Here is a 26,833-nt window from a genome sequence, read left to right as displayed (position 1 = left end):
CAAGCAAATGCAAAAACACAAATAAGGAGTTCACCCAATCCTCCTGGGCTACGTCTCCTTGTACAGCTTTCAATGGTGGCCTTTTCTATTGTGTTTTTAAGCAGAGTTTTTACAATGAGGAGCTCAATTTGAGTCTCCTGTAATAGATGATGCTTAGTAGGGTGGTACTTGGATTCCCCAAGCCACTAGAGTACACAGACTCCCCCTTACCAAGTCTCGACCTCTTGGTCTTAATGGGATGAGTCTTATTTGGTACTCATTTCCCGACAAATATCCTCACAGGGATTGCTTGAACCTCTCAAGCCTTCTCAGTTCTGTCTGCTTGATGCTGCCTTAGCTCTACAGGTCAGCTCAACTGCTTTGTTCTCTGCTTCTTGCTTCACTCTCTCTGTTGTCTCCTCTGTCTCACTTTGTTCTCTGTCTATTCGTGGCTTAAATCCAATCCATCCCTTGACTGTTCGTTTCCTCTTCCATCTCTTCGGATCGCCTGCCTTTGTCCGCTGGAATTCCCTGCTTCTGTGTCATCGCCACTGTGTAACGTTTCATAGAGAGGTGGCCACTTGTCTCCTTACGAACTGGGTGCCAGCTTTTCCTCGAACGGTCGTTATTTCAGTTATTCCGCGAAATGATTCATCCGCCAGCTCAGCGGTCATGTCAGACCCCAAACGTCATATGCCTCAGCCTATTCTTCCGTCAAATCCGGTCTCCATCGGGTGTAATCTCCGCCGTTAGATCTGGGGTCTCCAAATCCTATGGTCATCGCTTTTATCACACGGGTGACTTGCTCGACCATTGCCCTGCGATGAGAGCAGTTTTCTCTCTCAGCTGCCGGACACGTGTCATTTAGTTTATGGCATCGCTTGGTCCTCTGCCAAACCCGCTTACCGCCTGAAATGCCTCCGATATTCCACCGGTTTTGGAGTGCGGGACTCGCCTGTTGGTTTTAGCGCTTTTGTCATGGTTTTACCTATTTTTCACATGACCGGGTGCCGTGCTTTTCCTTCTCTGAGGTTTTTATCCTGCGCTAATTGCGCATCAGAAATGGCCTCTGTTTTCTGATCTGGACTCCCTATTTGCTAATTTGTGCCACTGCGTGGTCTCCATGGGCCAACGGCTAGCGCACTTTGACCGAGCGTCCTCGTTGTTCTGTGCTGACTGCAACTGCCACTGTCCAAAGGTCCTTCTTGATAGCTCATTGTTCACAAGATTTTGGAGTCTAACATAATTTGAAACAGTCATAGAACTCTGATAATTTTCAAGGATCCAATTCGGATCAGTAACCAATATGATTAGAGGACTTAGTGAAGAAGTCAAAGAAGATATAATTGTTCAAAAGGTATTAAGATCTCTACCCATGAGATTTAATGCCAAAATCGATGCCATTGAAGAGATGGTTGATTTAAATAATCTCAAGATGGATCAGTTGCTTGGTACTCTCACATCCTATAAGATGAGAGTAGGAAAAGAGAAGTTTGAACCCAAGGAGGTATAATTCAAAGTGTCTAAGAAGGCCAAGGAGCATAAAGATCATCAAGATCTCTCCAACTACGAATATGATCAAGAGTTGGCTCAATTTGCCAAGAAACAAAATCATGGCTTAGGAAAGTATAAAGGGAAGTTGCCCTTAAATGCTTTGATTGTGGAAGAGTTGTAATTTTTTTGTCCAAATACCCTTACAAAGAAAGGACAGAAACAGAAGATGATAAAAAATTTAGAAACAAATCTCAAAAACATCAGAAGTTCTTTAAGAAAAAGGGGCTCTACTCCAAAGAGGATAGCTTGATACTAGAGTCAGACAATGAAAAATCTTCAGAAGATGATTCAAATGAGTATTTACTCATGGAATTTGGAGCAGACTCCAAGAAACAAAATATTACTGACTCTGAAGAGGAGGAAGAAGAAGTAGGAGTAGTGGAATTTGAAGGGGAACTCATCAGTGCTCTTGATGAGTTAAATACGACCAAGAAAAAGAATAAGCAACTAAAATAACATTTGTATTGTGTTGAAGAAGGTATCTACAACTCAAACAATGAGAAATTTGTTTATCAAAAGGAAAAAACTTGAAGAAGCTATTAAAATCAAGGATAGTTTAGCTCTTATACTAGAAGAAAAACAAGGGACACGTGAGAAGCTAGAAGAAGAGAACAAGCATCAAAAGCAGGAGCTATTCAAGGTAAAGAGGGAAATGATCTCAAGAACATGCAAAGATGAAATTTTTTCCTTGAAAGTCAAATTAGAAGAAGCAAAATGAAAAGAATTTCTTAATGATTTGATCCATGAATGGGAAGAAAATTGTCAGAGTCTTGAGGCAGAGGTCGTCTCTCTGAGAACAGATCTTGAGAGATTGGAGACTAAGAAGGGTATAAATGAAAATTTTGCAGAAGGAACAAGAAAGCTAGATCATATTCTAAACAGACAAATGTTTACAGGAAACAAAACAGGTTTGGGATACTCTATACCATAGGAATATTCTATGGGAAAGATGAACTTCAAGTCCACAGGATTTAAGGAACCTTAGAGCTATGCAAAGGTGCATCAAGAAAGAATCAATGAAGACAAAAATATAGCAAGCTAGAGAGGAGCCCATCACTGGAATAATAACTCCAACCATCCCAAGGAGCCATACCAACGAAGAATGAATCAATCAGCTAGACATCAGAGGTACCTTCATGCAAAAAATCATGAACTTTCAAACTTGAGGTACTCTCCTTTATTTTATGGTCATTGTTATAAATGTCACATCTTTAGACATAAGGTTGTTGATTGTAGAAGGATCAAATTTGAAAGAGATGAAAATTACAGGTACAATAAGTATTAGAATTTTAGATCTCAAAACTCTCCTCTCAAAGATCAAAATCCCTTCTCTCCCATAATGAATGATGTTGAATGCTTCAAATGAAATAATTTCAGGCACAAGGCGAGTGAATGTAGAAGCAAATTTGAGTGCCCATGTAAATCTAGTACACTTGGCAGCCAACTTTTCAAAAAGATAAGGAGGACTGGAAACGAAAATATGGAAGAGCAGGGAATGTGGACTTGCTCTGTCGACACATAATCAAGACAACAGATGGTATGTAGAGAGTGTTTGTTCCAAGAATATGAATGGGGATAAGAGCAAATTCCTTTCACTAAAAGAAAAGGATAGAGGGAACAATGTCACTTTTGGCAACAATGACCCAACAAGAATTATGGGTAAGGGCATAGTCAATCTTGATGAAAAGACTAAAGCCCAAAATGTGTTGTATGTAGAAGGTCTCAAGCACAACTTGCTTAGTGTAAGCCATATGTGTGATAATGGCTATAATGTGAATTTTCGATCCAAATATTGTGAGATTCAACATGAAAAGAATGGAAAGTTGGTGGGAAAGGCAGTCAGAACTCACAATAATGTATATGTGTTTGATGACTCCAAAGTAAGTTGTTATATGAGCAAGACAAATGAAACTCGGTTATGGTACAAGAGACTTGGTCATATGAATTTTGATAGTCTCATAAGAATCAACAAGCTGGGAGCTGTGAGGGGATTTCCAAGATTGTCAAGTCTTGCTAATTCAATATGCAAATCATGTCAATTGGCAAGCAAATTAGGACTCATTTCAATACAAAAGAATTCTCTTCATCTAGACCACTGGACATAATTCACATAGATATCTGCGACCCAACCAGAGAAAAAATCCCAAGAGGAGAGAGGTATTTTATGCTAGTTATTGATGATTTTACCAGGGCCGCTTGGACTATTCTCTTAAAAGAAAAATCAAAAGCGTTTAAACAATTTAAAAAGTTTAAAGCTCAGGTGGAAATGAGAAAGATCTAAAGATCAAATGCTTAAGATTAGATAGAGGAGGAGAATACCCTTCAAGAGAGTTTAAAGAGTTCTATGAATAGCATGGCACAAGGCGGAAGTATTCTATGGCTGGAACTCCACAACAAAATGGAGTAGTTGAGAGAAATAAAAGAATAGTCCAGGAGATGGCCAAAGCTATGATGGATGAAGCAGATGTAACTCACACCTTCTAGGGAGAAGAAACACAAGCAGTAGTGTACCTATCAAACAGAACATAACTCAGGCCTAATAGTGATAAAAATCCCTATGAGTTGTGGAAGGGAAGACTTGCATCAGTAAAACACTACAAGGTATTTGGGAGAAAATGCTTTATCAAAAGGAATGATAAAGATCCTGGAAAGTTTGATTCAAGCACTGATGAGGGTATATTTCTAGGGTACTCTGCTCAAATTAAAGGATACAAGTGCTACAACAAAAGGACAAAGAGGATTGAAGACTTCATTGATATAGTAATAGATGAAATAACACCACAATCAAAGTCCTACGAAGAAAACATGAACTCAGATGGAGAAGAGAGTTCAACCATCAGGCCATCAAACCATGAAGAAATAAAGTTAGATAATGATGAAGATGAAGAAATGAGGACAACCCCAAGGCCCAAAACACCATCAAGGTATGTGTAGAAACAACATCCTAATAGTCAAATTATTGGAGATCAAAGACTTGGTGTTCATACCAAGAGGAAATTTGTTGGCAGTCCAAGTTGTGCAAATCTTGCTTTGTTATCTCAAGTTGAGCCCAAGAATCTCAGTTAGGCAAGTGAGGATAAGTCCTGGGTATGAATGAAGAGCTAAATAAGATTGAGAAGAATGACACTTGGAAGCTTGTTCCAAGACCTAAAGAGAAAAATGTCATAGGCACAAAATGGGTCTACAAAAATAAGCTAAATGAGAAAGGTCAAGTAATAAGGAACAAGGCATGACTGGTATGCAAAGGGTATACATTTTGAAGAAACCTTTGCACTAGTAGTTAGACTGGAAGCTATCAGAATGTTCCTTGCTTTTGCCAGTCATAAAAGCATCAGGGTATATTATATGGATGTAAAGTTGGCCTTCCTCAATAGAGATCTGGAAGAAGAAGTATAAATACAACAACCAGAAGGCTTCATGCTCACTGGAAAAGGAGGATTTGTTTACAAACTGAAGAAGGCCTTATATGGGCTCAAATAGGCCCCTATAGATTGGTACACCAGATTGGATAGATATCTTCAAGAAAAAGGATTTAAGAGGGGCACTGCAGATAGAAATATGTACATAAAATATGGAGATGACCACCTATTGATTGTGGTAGTGTATGTAGATGGCATAATATTTGGCATCGATCTAGAATAGTTGGGGTATCAATTCACAAACTGTAAGCAAATAGATTTTGAGATGTACATGATAGGAAAATTGTCCTTTTTCTTAGGATTGCAAATTTCTCAATCAAATGATGGGGTATTTATCTCCCAATCCAAATACCCACAAGAAACCGTGAAGAAATTCAGACTGGAAGATTGGAAGCTGGTTAGCACCCCCATGGTTATAGGTTGTAAGTTATGCAAAGAAGATGAGACATTGATGGTAAATCATATTGTCTATAGATCGATGATAGGGATCTTGTTGTATCTTACAATGAATAGACCATACATCATGCACACAGTAGTTCTAGTGGCTAGATTTCAAGCATGCACCTGTGAAAGTCATGTCATTGCTGTAAAAATGATTTTCAAATACCTGCAAGGGACAACAGACTATGGGTTGTGGTATGCTAAAATAAGAGAGTTTAAATTGAAGGCCTATACTGATGTTGATTGGGTAGGAAGTATTGATGACAGGAAGAGCACCTCTGTTGCAACATTATTTTTGGGAAATTTCTTAGTTTCCTAGGTCAGTGAGAAACAAGACTCCATTTATTTATCAACTACTAAAATAGAGTATATTGCACTTGCCACTTGTTTCTCACAAATTCTCTAGATGAAGCAGACCTTGAAGGACATTAAATTAGAGTTGATTGATCCAATTCCAATCATGTGTGACAACACAAGTGCAATCAACATCTCTAAGAATCCTGTCATGCACTCAAAGACCAAGCATATTCCTATCAAGTTTCATTTCTTGAGAGAACATGTTGTTGCTAATATTGTCTGACTTGAATATGTGGCCACTAAATAACAACTAACATACATATTTACTAATCCACTTGCAAGAGAGCCCTTTGTGTATCTCTGAAAATAGATAGGAGTTGTGACTCCTCCTCCCAAATGACTCAATTACAATGAGTGTTGGCAGCTACCCAACTTGAAGGATCAATTAAAGAGTAGGATGCAATGGTTCAGGGGGAGATTTCAGGAGAATATTTTTCCATTGACGACAAAGCAGGAGAAGACTATTAGTGCTAAGGAGAATATCAACAATGAAGAAAGTTATTGGGGGAGCTTAGTGTTTTGCCATCAATACCAAAGGGGGACATTGTTGGACAGTTGGCAATGTGTAGATGGTGGGTGGCACTTACTATGTTGGCATTGATGTCAATTGGACTAGCACTATGGCTAGTGGCAACAAGTGTGTTGGTGTTGATGTTAACCAGACTATCATTGAAGTTGGTAGCACTTGGTATGTTGGCATTGATGCCAACCAGATTAGCATTGATGTACATGGTGTGTCAAGCTCAGGGGGAGTGCCATGGTTGTTGTAGTCTCCAATAGAGAATCATCATAGTAACATGCCTATTGGAGAAGCCATAATATTATGAATATGATGGTGTGGAGTCCCATATTTTGAGAGATTCTGCCTCAAAAGATTAGTTCAGAAGATCTTGGTAATGACATAGTTGGATAGTGCTCGAAAAGAGATTTCCAATAGTATATTGAAGTTTTCAAATGGCCTCTTGGATTAAGAGATATTGTCAATCAAAGTTTGCAGATCAAAATGTCAACAAACATGGTTCCATGGCTTAAGGTTCCACATAGACTTTGTGTTTCGTGTGAAATCTCTTTGTTAAATAAACTTTGGACTTAGACATTTTTGGAGTAGGGTCGGGCCACGCAACAAATTTACAAAGTCAAAGGTCGGGTCACGTAATAGAGTTAGCAAGAGAATAAAGTCTCTGACCCCCCGACCTCCGACCTGTGTGGGACGAACTCCAGGTTCAGAGTGTAGAAATTTCACCGTAGATCACCTAATTATGCAATATACTAAAGCAAAATACAAGATCTACTTCTACAATCAAACTTTGCGGAAGCTTAATTGAATATGAGCAAGATCAATTAGAACACATATAACTAAGAATGAGAAATCAATCACACATGAACACAGAAGAATAACCTCGGGAAAGCCTCAGCCTAAAACCCCAATCTCTGTGTTATCATACAAGTGGAAATATGTTCAGATTACAAAATGAATAAGCTCACAAGCTATCTTGCTCTCTCTGCAGTCAAACAATGCTGCTCATAGATAGTCAAAGGCTTCTCCAAACCTTCTCCTATGCTCTCCAAGCCTCCTATTTCCTTGCGCAGTTTTCCTTGGGGTCCAGTGTTGCCACCTGTGTGAATTGGCCTCTTCACACACGCACTAACCTCTGATCTAACTACGCAATCCTGAAGGAGATAATTCCTGGAGTAGCATGATCTGTATCATCCACAATATTATGTTTCTTATGTCGACGTTTCGAACCCCAAAGGGGGTCCATCCTCAGGACCAAATTTGATGAGTTTCCTATATAGGAAAATTCCTCCAACTGATAGTACATTGTCCCTTCCTTTGATCTCAATTGGGTCTCTGACTAAACTGACATGCATGAGTAATTTATGAGAGAATATTCAGTTATCTGAAGTGCAGCAGTTACATGCATGCATGCATTAACTCACTGAACTCACAATTAATTCCACAAACTATTGGAACTAATCTAATAGGACTTAACTCAGTTAACTGAGAAAACTAATTACAACTCAAAGTACAACTCATCCTGATCTCCTTTAATCAAGGGATAACTTCCTAAATCAATGGGATAACTGTTGCATGTCCCCACATAGACTTCATGTTTGATTTTCTACAACTAATTAACTCAAGATGAATTAGTTGAATTGAGGCTTCTGTGATCCATAATAGTTGAAAGAATAACTTCGGCGTAAATCATCTTCTGTCTATCAAGATGAATTAGTTAATTATTTTACAAACAACTGCTAAGATCAAATTCGAATTTTACTTCTCAATTTTAGTTCAGGGACTAACTAAAATTGGAATCTAAGCCGAATGCTATTTATAGCAATGCTATTTTTAGCACTTCCATTTTTCATTCCTTGTTGCTATGCCCAACACTGGTACCTGAACTGTTATTTATAGCAATGCTATTTTTAGCATTTCTTATTGCCATTTTCAAAACTCCCTCTCAACAAGAAAGGCATTCAACTCCAACCCGATCCTGAACCTTTGGAATGTTCTGCATGCAACACTTCTCCCAAGTGTTGTTGCTCCAACAACTCTAGAAACAAAAAAAATCTCCCAACTGACCTCCCTGATGGGCTAGAAACATCCTCTGATGCTGAAGCTTCCTCTGTCGTTGACAAGTGCTCCCTCTGTGACTTCTGAGCTGCTGCAACACTCCATGCATCTCGCACCGTTGCATACCTCTCTGTGTCATCCTGCACTTGTGCAACACTCTTGTGTCTCTCACATTGTTGCAACCTGCTAGCTCTGCACTGTCTTGGGATTCCTGCACTGTAGCTCTCTCTGCCGCTCCATCTGCATTTGCCTCTACCCACTCAGCCAATCTTGCTACTCCTTGTCGGGGCTCCGGTAGCAAGGTCTAATCAAAGAGGTTGGGTACCTTAATGATCCTGCCCCTATTCCAGCCTTCTTGGGACTGTCACTCCGTATTGCCCCACCTCCGACCTGGAGGTATGGATGCATGTGATCCCTCTGCTCACTTGGCTCGAAATTTCCCCCTACTGGAGGTCTTTGCATGAGTGGATGCCTCCACTCGATCTCCTCTTAGCTTCTCCAGTTGTCGCTGCTCCACAACCTCCTGAAGTTGCTTCACCAATTGTGGCTCCTCCATAATTGTCTGAGACTTCTTCTGGCGCTGCATGTTGAGAGGTAATGTACTCTCCCTCTCAACCACCAAGTCTTCATCAGTTGCCTTGCTCCTTGAGGCTTTGCATGCATCTTGAACCTCAAGAGCATACAAGTGCTTGACTCATGAACCGATCTGCTTAACCTGTCTCATGGTGATGTGTCGAAGGAAAACCTTTCCCTTACTGAAGACTACATCATAGCTTTTGTCTTCTAGCATAGTGATGGACACAAGATTCTTCTTCAGACCTAGTACATACTTTACATCAATCAGGGTAATGTGAGCTCCATGCTCCCTCTGAAAAACAATTGTGCCTACTCCTGAGACACTATACTTTTCATCATTACCCATCGCTATGAGTATCTGGAGATATTTCTCCTCCAAGGTATTGAACAAACTCTTATCGTCGGTCATGTGGAATGAAGCTCCACTGTCAAGAAACCAACCACATCCCATCATGGATGAAACCATGCATGCGAAGAGGGTGAAATCCAACTCGAACTATGAGGCCAATGCCTCACCTTCAGATCCTTCCTTGGATCCCATCTTGGATTTCTTCAATGGACAATTTGTTGCAAAATGGCCCACCTCATGACAATGAAAGCATCGCACTTTTGATTTCTCAAACCTCTTCCCACCATGGGAAGAACTAGATTTGGGATGGGACGCCTTCCCTTTCCCTTTCCTCGCCTTACTCGCTAAGGCTAGATTTTCTTCATCATCTTGTTTTGATAAAGATCCATCTCTGGTGCTTCTTCTTATCTCCTCCTACATCAGATCCGACCAAAGTCGTTCCCAATCTGGCAGTTTCTCTCTTTCATTAACCGAGTCTTGGTAGCTATGCCAGCTCTTAGGAAGACCGAGGAGTGCAAGACTCACCATGTCATCATCGGCTATCGTGATCCCTACACTTCCAAGCTCATCCCTGCAGGTGGTGAGCTTGTTCAGATATGTAGAGATCATGTCGCCCTTTTCACACTTGATTTTCCGAAGCTTGTCTTTCAGCGCCAGCTTCCTCTGATCGATGTTGTTTTGATATAGATATTTCAATGTTTTCCACATCGAAAACAGTGTCTCTTTCCCATGGAGGCTCGAAACAATGTGGTCTCTAACTCCCTCCAGGAGGATTCTCCTTGCTCTAACCACACATTTCTTCCATTCCGCCAATTCTATAGCATCAGCTGCTGCCGGCTTGGGGACTTCTTGATCAATGAAGTCCTTTAGACCGTTATCCTCTAATACTGCTTCCATGGGATCCTTCCAGGCTATATAATTTGTGCTGCCATCAAGGGCATACTCGAGTCTTAAACCATTGAACGCCATTGGTGAAATTGAGATGTGATAAGAACTTGATTTCTATATTTAGGAACCTCAAACTTCGAACTTATCCCTTCTTGTATACTGTTCTTCGCTTTGATCACCTTTGCTCCGAAACCATGTAGAAATTTCACCGTAGATCACCTAATTATGCAATATACTAAAGCAAAATACAAGATCTACTTCTACAATCAATCTTTGCGGAAGCTTAATCGAATATGAGCAAACTGGGGAAAGCCTCAACCTAAAACCCCAATCTCTGTATTATCATACAAGTGGAAATATGTTCAAATTACAAAAAGAATCAACTCACAACCTATCCTGCTCTCTCTGCAATCAAACAATGCTGCTCATAGACAGTCAAAGGCTTCTCCAAACCTTCTCCTATGCCCTCCAAGCCTCCTATTTCCTTGCGCAGTTTTCCTTGGGGTCCAGTGCTGCCACCTGTGTGAATTGGCCTCTTCACACACTCACTAACCTCTGATCTAACTGCGCAATCCTGAAGGAGATAATTCCTTCTTCATGGATGAGTTTCCTGTATAGGAAAGTTCCTCCAATTGATAGTACACTGTCCCTTCCTCTGATCCCAACTGGGTCTCTGACTGAACTGACATGCATGAGTTATTTATGCGAGAATATTCAGTTATATGAAGTGCAGCAGTTACATGCATGCATGCGTTAACTAACTAAACTCACAATTAATTCTACAAAATGTTGGAACTAATCTAACTGGACTTAACTCAGTTAACTGAGCTAACTAATTACAACTCAAATTACAACTCATCATGATCTCCTTTAATCAAGGGATAACTTCCTCAATCAATGGGATAACTGTTGCATGTCCCCACATAGACTTCATGTTTGATTTTCTACAACTAATTAACTCAAGATGAATTAATTAATTATTTTACAAACAGATGCTAAGATCAAATTCAAATTTTACTTCTCAATTTTAGTTCAAGGACTAACTAAAATTGGAATATAACCCGAAATGCTATTTATATCAATGCTATTTTTAGCACTTCCATTTTTTCATTCCTTGTTGCTATGTCTAACATTGGTACCCGATCTGCTATTTATAGCAGTGCTATTTTTAGCACTTCTATTTTTAGCATTTCTTGTTGCCATTTTTGACAGGGAGATGGGTCAAGTCGGGACTAGCCAGAAGTCGGTCATGCAGTGAAGCTTAGCAGAAAGAAAAAATCCCTCGACTCCCCATCCCCCAACTTATGTGGGACCTAGTACAAGAAAATAAGTGGCAGAATGTGATTAGCTCATGGTGATGTATTGGAAACAACGATGTGGCAATGCGAAGGACACGTGGCAGACAAATTTGAATTTTTTTGGTAGCCTAATGGGCCAAATCTAAGTGAGACGTGTCACCATACATAAGATGCCATGTGGCCTAGATGATATCAGCACGACATAAGATGAAGATGTGGCAGAACCTCGAAGTTTACGCGAAAGGGCTATTTTGTGAAGTTTTTCCCATGTATTTGGTTTTCGATGTTGAATAAAAAAAAGGCCAAAGTAGTGAAAAAGGACCCAAGTTGGGCCTACAAGCAAATAAAACCTTCGAGCTAATCGGACCTACGGGTAAGTCGGGGGTCAAGGCTAATACATGCACACAAGTAGGCAAATCAGGCTGACTCACAACCTCCCGACCAACATTGAAAGGTGTGCCCAAGAATTAGTTTCGCAGGTTCTTCCTGTGTTATTAATGACTTCATCAACTGTGGCAGAGAAATAGAGTTGGTGCTAATATTAATGGCCACTGTAGAAAACATAGACAAGGTAGTAAGGACCTCGACTTGCAGAGCAAATTTAATGGGCCTGGTTCAAATGAAAACTAGCTTTCCCCAATCTTTCTTGCACACCATGAAGAATTAAATGAAAAAGACGACTGGGTGGAGAAGATCTTGACTTGAAGCAAGAAAGCCATGCTTGAGGTACAAGTTGTTCACTAGGATCAATTTGTAAGCATGAAATGCCTCTCTAGAGTGCATGATTTAACTCTCAGCACAAGGAATCACTCATAAGTCCATCCTCTGCATTAAATTAGTTATCGTGATTGAGAACACAAATTACACCAGCATGAAAGAGCCTTGTTGTAGTGTTCAATTTGACTGAGAATTTATTCTCAGTATGGGAGACACTCAAGTGGCCATTCTTTGCAGTAATTGTAATGCAACGATAGTTATTGAGTGAAGAAATTACACAAGAACCCCATTCTCACTGCTTAATGTAGTTTCAGTGGCCTTGTATTTTGATGGAACAACAAGATGGAGAGCCATGCAAGAGTGCACTCTAATAGTGTGAATGGAAGAGTGAAGGCTGACAGAGACAACATCGATCACTATGTTTTAGTGAAACAAAACCCAGATTTACAGTTGTGCAATTTGGAGGAATGCATAATTGTTGAGTGTTACAGAGTGTAATGTTGTGGGTATGTGATTGAGCTAAGTGTCACTAAGAGAAGGCGTATCAAAGGGTCGAGACCTGAGCTGGTTGAGCAGTAGAGAGCACAGTTCAAAGGAGAACTGGGGAGTTGAAGGAAAGAAACTGGTACTGGAGTAGACTAGATTTGTATTTCTATGTATATGCATTTGCCTCTGTTTTCAATTTGAAAATTGTATGAAAAGTAGAATAGTGGCTAGAACAGGTAGTTTCCTGCATTCATAAGAGGTTGGTGCCTCTTAGCAAGTAGTGGCTTGTTATCTTAAGGGGGTTGGTGCCTCTTAGCAAGTAGTGGCTTGCTATCTTAAGGGGGTTGGTTCCTCTTGCGAGTGGGTGCTCATAACCAAATTGATGTCATTAAGTAGGTGCTAATTTACATCATAATTACAAACATATTGGTGGTTTTCTCCCTTTGGGTTTCCACGTAAAAATACCTGCGTCAATATGTGTATGCTGCTCATGTGATGGATTGTATGTACATGTGAATGCCTTATCTTGCTTTTCATTTGTATTGTGTATGAATGCTCTCACAACTAACTGAAAGTAGTGAAAAGAATTAAAGACTTATACAAATTTTAAGAACCTCACTATAACTGATTCACCTCCCTCTCAATGATTCCTTATTCCAACACCCTCTTTACTTCAGGAAGAGGCCAAATAAGATGAGCAAACATTTAATTGGTCTATCAAATCATTACATCTATTTAATATGTTAAACAATGATATTTTATAAAACAAAGATAAAAACTCTAGATTAATTTGAACATTGATTAAAGCTAGGAACTAAAACTAATTACTAATAGTTCCATTAGTTCCATACCGCAGGGCCAGGACCAATAAGAAAGTGTTACCAAAAACAACTTTTTATATTGAAAAGGAAAAAGAAAAAAGTGCTCCCTATAATTTTAACTTAACTTTGATACTAAAGTGCAGATGCCCCACATATGGCAATCTAATTTTTAACTAAGTCGCAAATAAAATGATGTGTTAATGGTATAAGTCGCTAACCCATTATCTAATGTCCGTGAAAAGCCCCAACTTATTGCAACATTATGTCGCTAGCTCATTGCCTAATGCCCGTCATTCCCACATATTTGACGCTTTCCGAGGCTTCGCTCTCCACCCACCAAATGCTCTACCCGTAGGGCTACCATAATCGAACTCTTTAAAAACATATGCCGCAACTTGTTCTGGATTTGTTATACACCAACACCCATGGCCAATGTCATTGCAATCCAAAGCAATTCTGCTCTAGATTGGAAGGGCAGTGAGGTAGCTTGTCATTGCAAGCAAATCAATTCTGCTCTAGATTGAAAAGGCAGTGAGGTAGCTTGTCATTGCAAGTAAATCAATTCTGCTCTGGATTAAAAGAAGAGCGGTGAGTTAGCCAGTATATTGAAAACAGATTAACAAACTTAGTATAGCAGACATTAAAATGGCCCTTCAGCAGACAATGGCACTTCTGCCTTCCTCTTCACCAATCTTATTCCAGCACGGTTCTTCATACTCTAGAAGCCGTAGCAACCATAAATCTCTTTGGGCTGGGTTTTTCATATTGCCCACATCATCATCCATCAACTGCGAAAGCAAAAGCCGCGGTCACATGAAGCACGATAAAGTTAATCGGTCCGTGAAATTAATGTCCAGTAAAAGAGTATGGGTTCAAACGGACTCAGTACCAAACGCACGATGGTCGAAAGTCGACAAATTATTCCACAAGTTCTGCAAAACAGGCAGAATAGCAGAAGCCGTCAAACATTTTGAATACATGGTAGCCAAAGGGCAGATTCCCAATGCGGTCTCCTGCACAAACCTCATTGGTGGTCTCTGCAAAGAAGGTAAAACGGACAAAGCCAGTTGGGTTCTTGAAAAAATGCTTTTGTTAGGTTGTGATCCTGATGTTATAACATATAATGTATTAATCGGTGGGCATTGTAAGAAGGGTGATATGGGTATGGCAATGCAATTACTGGCTGATATGGATTCAAGGGGCTGCCCTCCTGATGTTGTGACATATAATACATTGCTGAGGAGCTTGTGTAAAAGGCGGGAATTGGACCGAGCTGTAGAGCTTTTGAATGTCCAGCTGCAGAAAGGTTGTCTTCCAGATGTTTATACTTATACAATATTGATAGATGGTATTCGGAAGGATGGCGGTGTTGATCAGGCAATGAAGTTGTTTGATGAGATGATGACTAAGGGGTGTAGTCCTGATGTGGTGACCTACAATGTTTTGATTAATGGGCTTGCCAAAGAGGGCAGATTGGAGAGAGCGGAGAAGCTTCTTGATGATATGGAGGCTAAAGGGTGCAAGCCCAATGTGCGTACCTATAACAGTTTGCTGCATGGCCTATGCAATGCTGGGAGATGGGATAGGGTAGAGAAATTTCTAGGCCACATGATCAGGAAGGGATGTGTTCCGAATGTCTTCACTTACAATATCTTGATCCATTTTCTTTGCGAGAATGGGAATATAGCTCAAGCAATCGAGTTTTTGGATGAGATGGTTCACAGAGGGTGTGCTCCTGATGCTTTGAGTTACAACCCAATAATTCATGGATTCTGTAGAGAAGGAAATATGGACCGGGCAATTGATTGCTTGGAGCAGATGGTTTCCTCTGGTTCTTTTCCTGACGTAGTCACTTATACTACTTTGTTGACAGGCCTCTGCAAGAGGGGAAACGTAGAGCAAGCTGTATATATCCTTCAGCAGTTAGCGCAGAAAGGCTGTATTCCTGTGAGGATTACTTACTCTACAGTTATTGATGGGCTCTGCAAAAATAACAAGCCAGAGGAAGCTATGGAGATTCTAGAAGAGATGATAGACAAGGGTTTTGCACCTGATGTGATGACTTATTGTTCATTAATTAATAGTTTCTGCAAGGAGGGTATGGTAGACAAAGCCATGAAGCTCTATAATCAAATGGGAGAGACAGACTGTGAGCCTAATATGTTAATTTTTAACATCCTCATTTCAGCTTTATGTATGGAAGGAATGACAGACCAAGCCATTGATATGTTGGGTAAGATGGTTGAAAAAGGGTGTAAGCCCAGAGAAACAACTTATGCTACTCTGATTAAAGGCATAGCCAAAGAAGGCAGGAGAGGTGAGGCCATAGAGCTGCGGACTGAGTTAGTCGACAGAGGTGTGGTCACAGAGAATTTCATGAATGCCTTAGTTCTTGAAGGTGAAACTACAGGTAGGTGAGCAGTTGTACAGAGATTTTTGACAAGATACCTGTTTTCCTGTTTTTTACGTCATGGAATATGGACAGTTTTGAAGGTCCATGGCTTTACAAGAAATCTTTGCAACCGAATACACGTCACAAAGTGAGTTTGTAATGGATGCTCATCACTCTCTGACACAATGCCAAGGGCAGGGAGACAATATTCTCGATGAACTTGTTTGAAGAATGTCTTTCTGTATATCTCCAAGGTGGGCCATTGAGGATCTAGCTGGTTGATTAATAAATGAGGTCTGACATCCTTACTACCAATGAGACATCAAGATATATTTTCCAATTTCATAGCTAGATACAGAGCCCTGGATAGATCTACTTCAATAGAACAAGGGTGTCTCTTGATAACTGTATTCCAAGCATGCATCCACATAAACTGTGAAGAGGAAGGCTAAAACTCAGTCACGTGAAAATAAAAGCTTACCAAATTATGAAGCAAATCTTTATTTTTCTATGAGGCAGACTTGACTCTCGGGAACAATTTTGTTTTTGGTTTTCCATTGGAACTGTGTTGCTGTTCTCTAGTAGCAACTACATCTGTGCCGGCTTTACATCACAATATCTTTGAGGGCTGGAGCAAAGCTTTCCTAAGTAGCCCAACATGGTTAAAAGGCCAATCAACATGGATAAAATACCAATCAACATTGTCATTTATTGATAGTCTTTCCTGTAGGAAAGAAATTTTTTGAGCAGATCTCTACTTCTGTCCACATGCATGCTTCAAATTTACTGTATTGCCAGGTAGTTCTATATTAAAAATTGAACATATTTTCTGAGCATGAGTTGAGAAGTAGGATGACGACATAATAAGAGGCATGTTTTCATGTACCTTTCTCTTAAGCATTTTCTATTTACTGCAGAGTAACTTGAGTACAGTTAGAGACTCATGGTTTGAGTATATAGAAGTTGATTTGGCATAACTGTGAGAAACTGGAGTATAAGATCATCCTCGTGTATTCAAAATAAGAGTAACACTCTGTAATGCTCACACCTTCAGCATTTTGTTTTTATTTTTATTTTTTGAATTAATGTTTCTTTTGACTATTAATGTAAACTGTTTGTACAGCGCTTTAATACAAAAAGAGATGGGTTACAATTGCAGCTTCCACAAGCAAAATCAAGAGCTATCCAAAAATTAAAAGCGTGGACAGGCTCAACTCAAAACACCTGCTACCGCACACATTCCAGGTACTAGTCCAAAGTCCAAATAGACATAGGGCCACAACCGGAGTAATAGACAAACCACGAAGTAATAATGGCAGCATCAGAAGGGGGCTGGTCATGATCATCAGGGGTGGGACCCCAACCAGTAATCGCAGGATCTTCATCTATCTACTGCACCGAATCCCATCCATCGGTGGGAGGCTTAGGCCATTAAGAGATAGCCAAGGCCAACCTCAAGAAGTCTTTGTCATGGCATGGTGGAGCTCGCACCTTTTATGTACCTGTTTCCCAGGCCGATGGTGGGGCCTATTGTCACCTTTGTGAGAACCAGTTGATGTGGGCCGAGAGGGGCAAGTTGCTCCCTGCTCATGGTACAGAGGGCTGTTAATTTTTACATGTTGCATCAGTCACTGTGCTTTCCCTCAGTGGCAGTCTTCTTCAACAGCAGCAGTTCAAATACCTGTGCACTGTACTTGGGCAGTCACGATGAGGGCCTGACACTAGGTTGTTTGGGGTACTGTGATGCAGTTATGTAGGGGAGGCAACCTCATGTACTCCTGTTTATAACTGGTGTTACGGATTTAACATTCCAGTTCTAAAATAGATGGTTTTCTTTTTCTTTTTCCTCTTGGAGTTTGATTTCCAGATTTAGAAGTAGGCTCCTTTTATCTTTAGTTAGTTTTTGTTTTAAAGTTAGCTTAAGAGCATGAGCTAGGGGAATATCTAGTTGTAGATAAGGTGTACTTTTCTAGGTAGAAAGTGCTTACTTGCATACATGATTAGTTTCTCCTAGTGGGCACACTTCTCTAACACAAAATTAGATTAGGGCTTTTCTTTTCGCCTGGCCTTCTTAGTCTATAAAAGAAAGCCATGGGAGGGTGTTATTTAGTTTTTTTTTTTTTTCAAATTCAGTTTTGTAATTTTTTGCGTGATGATTTTTTTTTTTTTAAAATTTAAAGTTTCTATTGATTATTCATATAAATATTGTGTACAATGCTTTAATACAAAACGAGGTTAGCAACTTACACAAGCAAAAGGAAGAGCTATCCAAAATTAAAAAATGTGGGCTGGATTAAGCTAAAACACTCACAATCACACATATACTGTTAAAATTGGCAACTAGGGCCAAACTCCATGTGGGTCATGTTATTTATGGCAGCCGATATTTTTCTTGGATCCCTCTCATTGAGAGGTGCAGGATTGATCTAAAGATCATCCGATTCCGATAAGTATTCATGGAGTTATGAATTTATTTGTGTTATAAGACAATTCGTCAAGGTTGGCCAGCAACCAAATAAACCCACGTGCTCAACATTTTAGTATAAAAAGAGGTGACTTGATTGTCATTTGTACAAACACTTCACTCTTGATTTCTCTCCATTTGTTTTGGGTTTTAATGGAAGAGAAGTCTAAGAGGAGGAAGCCCTAAGCATAGGTCTAGAAGGAGACCCTACTCGCTGTAAAAGAAGGATGCCCTAGCCGCAGGTCTTGTGAAGGTTTGGCTGCAGTTCAAAGGGAGATCTAGCACAGTGAAGGAGGCCTAACAGCTGACCCTAAACGCAGTCTTATCATACCCTAGATGCCCTAATCTATATGCTGTTTGAGACAGCCCTTAGACGCTGGAAAAGAGGCAGTAAACTCGCTGCCCTAACCAGCAAAGAAGGTAGGGACAGCGTGGGTGGTTTAGGGCTGTTAGAACCTCTTGGTGACTGTGTGAAGGGTTGTTCCATGCTACAAAGAGGCCGAGTTAGGTAAGGAGAATTGCGGACTGTTTGTGGGCAGCTTTAAGGTAAGGGTGACACTGTTTGGTTGGCTAATAGGTGACAGCAATCCCTGTGGTAGGCTGCAAGCCTTGCCTAACTAAACTAGGGATAGCGTGGAGGCTTCTTGGGCTGAAAAGTACCCAGAACAGTGACTCAAATGGAGGAGACCCTCCCTTGACAAGCCCACAGTTTTTGAGGGTTGTTTTAGGTGACTGTTTGAGGATTGTTGTAGCACATGGGTGCCCTAACCAGTCACAGTAAGGAACAATAGCAAACACAGTCTTCTACACCTCCTATCTGCTGTAAGAAAGAGACATTGTTGTGTTTTAGGTGCACATCTTGTCTGCTGTCCTAAAGACCAGTCAAATTAAAGAGAGAGGTCTCTTCAGATGAGGAGATCCTATGTGCTGTCACAAAAGGTTCTTATCAGCAGTCTAGATAAAGGAACTGCTACCCATACCTAGCTCCTATAACACACAGATAAGCATTGTGTGTTTCCTAGGACTGTGGGATCATAGTCTATCTAGCTACTAAGACTGTGTGGCAGCTGCTAAGGCTGTGTGGCAGCATGACTAAGGCAGTATGGCAGCATGACAGAAGTTATGGTGCAGCATATGTGTATCAGGGTGTGCAACACAAGTGTATCAAGGTGCAGCATGGTGTATCAAGGTGCAGCATAAATGTATCAAGATGCAGCACAAGGGGATGCAACATGATGGGCACAATAAGGTGCAGTTTGAAGATGCAGCACAAGGAGGTGTAGCATAATGATATGGTGCAGCAGCATGATGATGAAGAGCAGCAAGATGGGTACAACATGATGAGGTACAACTTAGTAGTGATGCAGCATGGTGCAGCTCTGATGATGGACATGGTATGATGGTGCGGCACTATGATAGGGTGATGGAATCACATGAGTCCATATCAGTTATTTCACGAGACATCTTCTTAGAGAAGATCTATGTTCTTATCTTGTCAACTCAAAGTGTTGACTTCTGTTGTAAATGTACTATCTCTCTCTCTCTCTCTGTTGAACTATGGAAGAACATATAAGAAGAATTGATCAAGGGTTTCCCCACATTGGGGTTTGTCCCTGGCTAGCGCCACATCTTGTGTCCTCTTGTCTTGGCTTGTCTTCTGCGATTTGTGTTTATGTTCTATCTGTAGTTTACTTTAATGCTGATGTGATTGCTAATCTAGAAAAGATATTGAGCTAACTGTGAAAATTGAAATAAATTGCTCTAAGCATAGAACATACCTAAACTTAACATATACCATCTAAGATTCCAAAGGGATATAATAGAGCATCGACAAATTAAGAAGTAATCATGTCAATGCCAAGAGGGGGGATGGTCATAGTCATGATCATTGGGGTGGCACCCCAACCATTTTTTGGGTATCCACAACTACCAACTACATCGAATCCCGTCCATTAGTGGAAGGCTTAGGAGGCTTATGCCTTTTAGAGATAGCCAAGATTATTGTTGATAACTCTTTGTCACAGCAGAGTGGAGCTTGTGCCTTTTGCGTACCTATCTACTGTCTTGATGGTGGGTCTTACTGTCACCTTTGTGAGAACTTGTTGATGTGGGTGTTGAATTTTCCTTGGGCCCTAGATCTTGTTTATGACGAGGTCTTAGTATATAAACACACTAGGGACCCCAACGCAAAAGAACTTTGCACAACGAAAATATAACAACATTGAAATCAATAACAATACACAAGAAATATGATCCCAAAATCCTGTTTCTCATTAGTCCATCAATAAGAAAACAATAGGGCTCTTGTACCAGGGATCATGGCCCTTCAGATCTTTGATACAATTAGTATACATAGTATACAATAAAATACACAATCTTTCCTTTGACTAGTCTAGGGCTTGAGATTTGATCCTTTAGACCTTCAATCTACCCAATAAAATCAAATGCATACTTGGGCTAGTCCTTTAGCTCACGGTCCTTGGATTGTTTGCAATATTTTGCAACCAATTCCTCTGCAATCACGCTACAACTTCTCGTTCTGCTAGATCTTCTTCTTCAGATCACATGTCTGACTGTCCAAGACTCAGGTCTGACTTTTTTCTAGTAGATATGACTTTCTTCTCGTAGATCTGGCCTTCCAGTACTCAGATATGACTCTCTTCTTGCAAATTTGACCTTCCAGTATTTAGATATGACGTTCTTCTTGTAGATCTGACCTTCCAACACTCAAATTTGATTTTCTTCTTGCAGATCTGAACTTTCGACACTCAGATTTGACTTTCTTCTTGTAAATCTGACCTTCCAGTACTGAGATATGACTTCTTCTTGCTACTGCAACTCCTCTAAGTAGATTTGCGGCTAGGTCCTTTTGCCTCCCTCTCTCCACTAGTGAAAGTTCTTCTCCACTCACGTGTCCATGCCTCTCCTTTGGCCTCTTATTTATACTTTTGTTGTGAGTGACTTGGGCTTTTCCTTGTCCATAAAAAAACCCTAATTTAACAACTCAAACGCAAATTAGAATAAACATTTATCTATCTTAGATCCAAACCCCAACCACTTGGGTACTTTTCCCAACCAACTTTTGGTGGGTTTTCACCACTCGGAAATACTTTCTGAGCTAACCAATTTCCAACACCCCCTCAGTGAAGAAGGTATTTCCTGTACATTTTGAAATCTCCAGCTCCATCACTTTCCTTGCATACCCATGACAATCCTCGCATGAGTCATGACTTTCCCTTGCATGGCCATCACTGTCCTCACATGTGCCACATCTTCTTTTGTAGTAGGCCTAACTTTATTTTGCATGGTACATGATTGTCCTCGCATGTAGTATGAATTTTCCTTGCACCACCACAAGTGTTCTCACATGGTTCATGATTGTCCTTGCATGGGTTGAAAACTCCACTCTCTCTTGAACCTAAAGTTTCAGACTTTCGTTGGGTGGTTCACCTTCCTTTGCAGTCTCTCTCTTATGCTAGACTTGTTGGAAAATCAAGAGACTTATGTATTATAGATGATCTTCCTGAACTTGATAATTACTTGTGATATATGTTGACCTTTTATTGCTTTTATTAGTTCTTGTTCATCAAGCAATTACCAAAACAATGAAGATCACAACAAGACAAAGTACACAAGATATAGGCTTCACGCCAGGGCAAAACCCCTCCAAGGGGAAAACCCATAAAGAATGCTTCTCTTCTTATAGAATCTTTTTACAATGAGACTTCCAAGACCCAAAGACCAAAGCCCAAGATCCTCCCCAACGCCAAGTAAACTTTGTCCCATATTTTCGGCCTCGCAAATGCACCTCGGAATTTTGGGCCCGCAATTTTGACCTCCTACAACTTGCAGCAACAAAACCTTAACTTCATAAGTGTGGAAAGAGAGACAGATGATCCCAAGAAACGTCGACTTCTTTTCTTCCTTTCATCGTCCTTCCTGCTCTTCTTCTCCTTTGCTATTGCAAATTTGAACTTGATGACGAGTGAGTGTGCCAAATGAGGTCGAACTCCTTGTATATATAGCCTTCTTGAGGCGTTGAATAGCCCTCCCTTCGGTCGACTTGTCCTTGACTGGGGCCAACTTGGTCTTGGAGGAATAAATGGCTTTTTTCTTGACAAAATAAATATTTTCCTTTGTTACAATGAGTCCAAATGGGACTATAATACATGACATAAATTCTTCTTTGTCCTAGAAAGACCTAGAAGCACAAAGAACGTGCTTTTGACCTAGACTTGAGCATGAAACCCATGATTTACATAAAATAAAAAATTTATTTTCTTTCTTTTTCTTTCTTTATACAAAGTATACAATGTCATGATTACAAATAGGTCATTATGAAGACCGAACCTAGTTACAATTTCCAACACTCCCTCTTAACTAGGGAGGTATTCATAATCCCATCACATGGTACAAGGAATCTCATCCTTGAAGCATTCTCATAAGAAGAGTCAAATTGATAAGCCATCTTTGTCAAGCATCTATACCATTACCAACATTGTCCTTGAAGGCCTTAACTAGACAAGCTCATCTTCATTCGAGAGCATTATGTTGGGAGGCTTTACGTGAGCTACCACACTACCTCTAAGGCACATACTCCATCTGTATGTTCACCAGGTATGTCCTTTTAGGACTATTCTTATCTTGGATTTCCAATCTTGAATCCTCAAAGAATATCAGTCCTCTTCAACTACTCTTATCTTGGATGCCCTACCTCATCCTCAAAGAGTATTGGTCAACAACTTCTTTTCCTAGATTCTAAAATCCATAAGAAGTTCCAATCTCAGATGCTTATCCAATCCTCCAGACTCCATTCTTTCTTTATGACCTTCACTAAGACTTATGACTATTAGTCTTGGTCTAGTGCATGACCCATAAAGACAAGAACTATCCAACATCACTCCCTCTCAATTAGGGAGGAGATGTCCACCAAACCAAGCTTACCTCTCAGGTACTCAAGCTTCTTGTTTGGTAATTCTTTAGTCAGAATATTTGCTACTTGTTCATCTGTAGGTAGATAGTGCAGCTCCACGACCCTATCTCGTACCAAGCTTTTGACTAAGTGGTACTTGTTGCACAATTTTTGTCAAAGTTCCAAGGAAGCGGAAGTACCAATTTTTTCATTAGGATCAGATCGTCTATCAACAGTTTATGTGTCATTGTAAACCCATTCTGCAAGTTATGTAATGTAAATGATGCTAGTAAGATCGTGAATGTATGTAACAACCTAGGTAAGCCTATTATTTTGTTGAGAGTTTCATCCTAGGATGTTTTTCGTCTCACTGATTCATTTGTGTTTCTAAACACGGATGGTCAGCAAAATTTTTCCCTTCAACCTCACTCCAAAGCTAGGGTGGAATTCTTCGTCAAAGTCTTAGGTGAGTCCGAGTATTCTAGTCGAGTCTTATATAAAAGTGATTTGAGAATAATTTAAGCTAGTTGGCTAAATTATTTTATTACAAATCACTTGATCTACTAGATCATGTTGTGTCACAGAATTGGGTATGTAATTTGAGGGTTTAAGCCGAACATGTATTCTCTCTTTGAGGGTTGAATTGTAAAAATAATTAAATCCGAAGCCAGAAAATTAATTAATTAGTCAAATTAAAATGTCTTAGACAAATTAAATTCTCCAAGTGGAAAAATTCGTGGGTCTTAAAAGAATTAATTTTTGGAGGTCCTTCACCAAGAGAATATTGGATATTTCAAGAAAAATTGGACCCTTGGACCTTGGTGGTTAAGTCAAAGTCAAATTTTTGAGGAAATTAGATCAAAATAATTAATTTTGAGCTAATAAAAATGGAATTAAATGATAAATTCGAAAATTCTTTAAAAATAAAAATTCAACGACTAAGATTAAAAAATAATCAAGTATTTTTTGACGGCTGAGATTATTTTGACGAGGATCAAGCAAACTAGCCATTATTTTTCCACTTGGAAGATTTATCTATAAATTAGAGAGTCATTCGAGTTTCTAGCCATCTGATTTCTGGCTAAGGCACTGCTGCTGAAGCATTGATGTAACACTATTGTCCGGCTGAGAACTTTTATTTCTATCATAATAAAGACTTTGGGGTGCAATTCAAGGTGTTCCATGTTCGTTGATTTGTGGTATGTACTGACTATGGGCTTTCCTATGTTGTGCTGGTAAATGATAAGCTTTGTTTTTCATTAGATGGAGATAAATTCATTCGATTGATAGTTTTGAGCTAATCTTAGATGATTTGATTCGCCATATGATTAACAGGGAAAATTTTAAGAACCCCCCCCTAAATTTATAAATATAATAAATGGGCGAATCTCCATGGTATATAGGAAAAATGGAAGGCGATTTTATCAATAATATAATATGTATATATAATTTTTTGGCGAATCTCTCACCAGGCATGGCGAATATTTTACTCAATTATAAAATCTTGTAAGATCTTGGCGAGTCTTTCACTAAATAATAAAACTTTGTAAAGTCCTAGTGAATCTTAGCATAGGCTACATGCTGGTTTAATTCCCCCATTTAAATAGGCCACATTTCAGGTGAATACCATGGGTTAATACCATGTGCCATTTTGGTGAATACCATGGGTCAATACCATGTGCCATTTTTATTTTTATTAATTCTAATATTAGGGTTAATAATGGTTTTTTGCGTGGTATTAATAACAATCTAGTCCATGGTATTTGTCCCATAGTATTTTGGCCATAGGTTTCACCTAAATATAACCCATTTTTTGAGTGTTCGTAAATATAAGGTGACTTATGGAGTAAATATAAAAAAATGTTTTATTTGTTTACCATACCTCTCGTTTATTTATATTTTTATTAATTTACCATACCTCTTTTACAAATATGGTATTTGGCCCATAGGATTCACTTAAATAAAACCTCTTTCTTGAGCCTTCATAAATAGAACGAGGGTTATGGACTAAATATAAAAAGATGTTTTATTTATTTACGATACGTCTAGTTTATTTATATTTTTATTTATTTACCATACCTTTTGAGTAAGTATAAAAAGACGTTTTATTTATTTACCATACCTCCACTTTACTTATATTTTTATTTGTTTACAACCTTACATGTATATAAGGTGACTTATGGAGTAAATATAAAAAATGTTTTATTTATTTACCATACCTCTCATTTATTTATATTTTTATTAATTTACCATACCTCTTTTATAAATATGGTATTTGGCCCATAGGATTCACTTAAATAAAACCTATTCTTGAAAATGGGCGAATGGATTCACTTAAATAAAACCTATTCTTGAAAATGGGCGAATGGAAGGTTGTAAGTCCTAATTTCAAGGGCTAAATTTACCTTTTTTACCCTCTCCCTTAAAATAAGGTGGGCTATTTGAGGTGATTTGTAAAAATGTACTATGATACAAAATATTCATCCACTAAAAATTTAAAACCCCTTAATTTCGCCAAAGGGCGAACATTCGCCCCTAAAATTATCCTTGATGATTAATGAGTATTCTTGAGATAAATACATAGTGTTTGTAGATACTTCAGTATTTGGTCTCCAAGTTCACAAACTGTGGGTAGGAAACAACTTTGCTTGGATCTCGAATATTTATGTGGTGGATTTAAACTTCGCTAAGACTATAGTGTGCATTGAGTTTCTAAAGTATTTCAACCATTTATCAAAGAAAAATTCCATAAACTTTTTTTTCTCAAAAATTATTTTTAAACCCTTATATATTTGTAAAATAATTTTGCTAATCGGGGTTTTGAGATTTTGTATATATTTGTGGTTTTGGGTGTTTGTGAATCTATTTGTGAAGGTACCTCTCAAAGGCCAACGTCCTCCTTCTCTTGGCCTCCTGGGCCCAGATCCGGCCTCTCAAAGGCCAGCGTCCTCCTTCTCTTGGATTGTGTCCGTCATTTAGGCCTCTGCGTCATCGTTTTTGCCCTTTTTAGGGCTGGCCGTAGGCCCTAGGGCTCTCGGCCTCCCCTCTAGGCCTTGCCGCAGGCCCTAGAGGGCCTTCCCTTGCCCTCAACCCTCTCCTTTCTCCTTCATCTCTCCCTCCTCTCCTCCTTGGCCCTCATTCTTCTCCCTTTCCCCTCTCCCCCCTTAGCTACAACCCTCTAGGGGCTTGTGGTAGGCTTTCTAGGCCTCTAGGCCTTAGGGCCCTCCCCAAGCCCTCAACCTCCTTCTTACCCTAGGACGTGGCCCTTGTAGGGCCCACGACAACGCTTTAGGGCCCAAGGCCTCTCCCTTCCAGTGCTGACCTTCCTTGGCAATTTTTAGCCCAATGCTAGCCCTACTAGGCTTAGCATTTGTCCTCTTGGGCCCTAGTTTGTCCTAAATCCATCTCTGAATTTTCTGGACTGAATACTTGGTGGTTTTGCAGGTTTTTGGCCTCAAAAAATTTGATTTTCAGGTGGCAAGCTCATCCTAAAGTTTCAACAAATTTGGACCAAGGGATCTTCAAGGCCTTGGGCCTAGGGTTTGCTCTCTAAACCCTAGTTTTCTCATTGTTTTGTTACTACTGTAAATTTTATTTTATAACAG

The 26,833-nt window shown here is 39.6% G+C and overlaps 1 protein-coding gene across 1 annotated transcript; it reads left to right on the top strand.

Annotated features, from left to right (window-relative positions):
• Positions 1–13,768: 13,768 nt before the first annotated feature.
• On the top strand, positions 13,769–16,601 carry LOC149222189 (uncharacterized). The gene has a single exon (XM_089383060.1). The coding sequence runs from the start codon at positions 14,106–14,108 to the stop codon at positions 15,876–15,878; it is 1,773 nt and encodes a 590-aa protein (XP_089239186.1). The 5' UTR covers positions 13,769–14,105; the 3' UTR covers positions 15,879–16,601.
• Positions 16,602–26,833: the final 10,232 nt, after the last annotated feature.

This window comes from Pinus tabuliformis, chromosome Q (assembly GCF_031772625.1).
Source record: "Pinus tabuliformis cultivar Carrire ecotype Pingquan chromosome Q, CPIR1, whole genome shotgun sequence".
Lineage (NCBI taxonomy): Eukaryota > Viridiplantae > Streptophyta > Pinopsida > Pinales > Pinaceae > Pinus > Pinus tabuliformis.
The sequence above is the reverse complement of the archived record's forward strand: the minus strand, read 5'-3'. Positions and strand labels throughout refer to the sequence as shown.

Coding starts and splice junctions, on each gene's coding strand:
- LOC149222189 (XM_089383060.1), top strand. CDS start 14,106: ATGGCCCTTCAGCAGACAATGGCACTTCTGCCTTCCTCTTCACCAATC.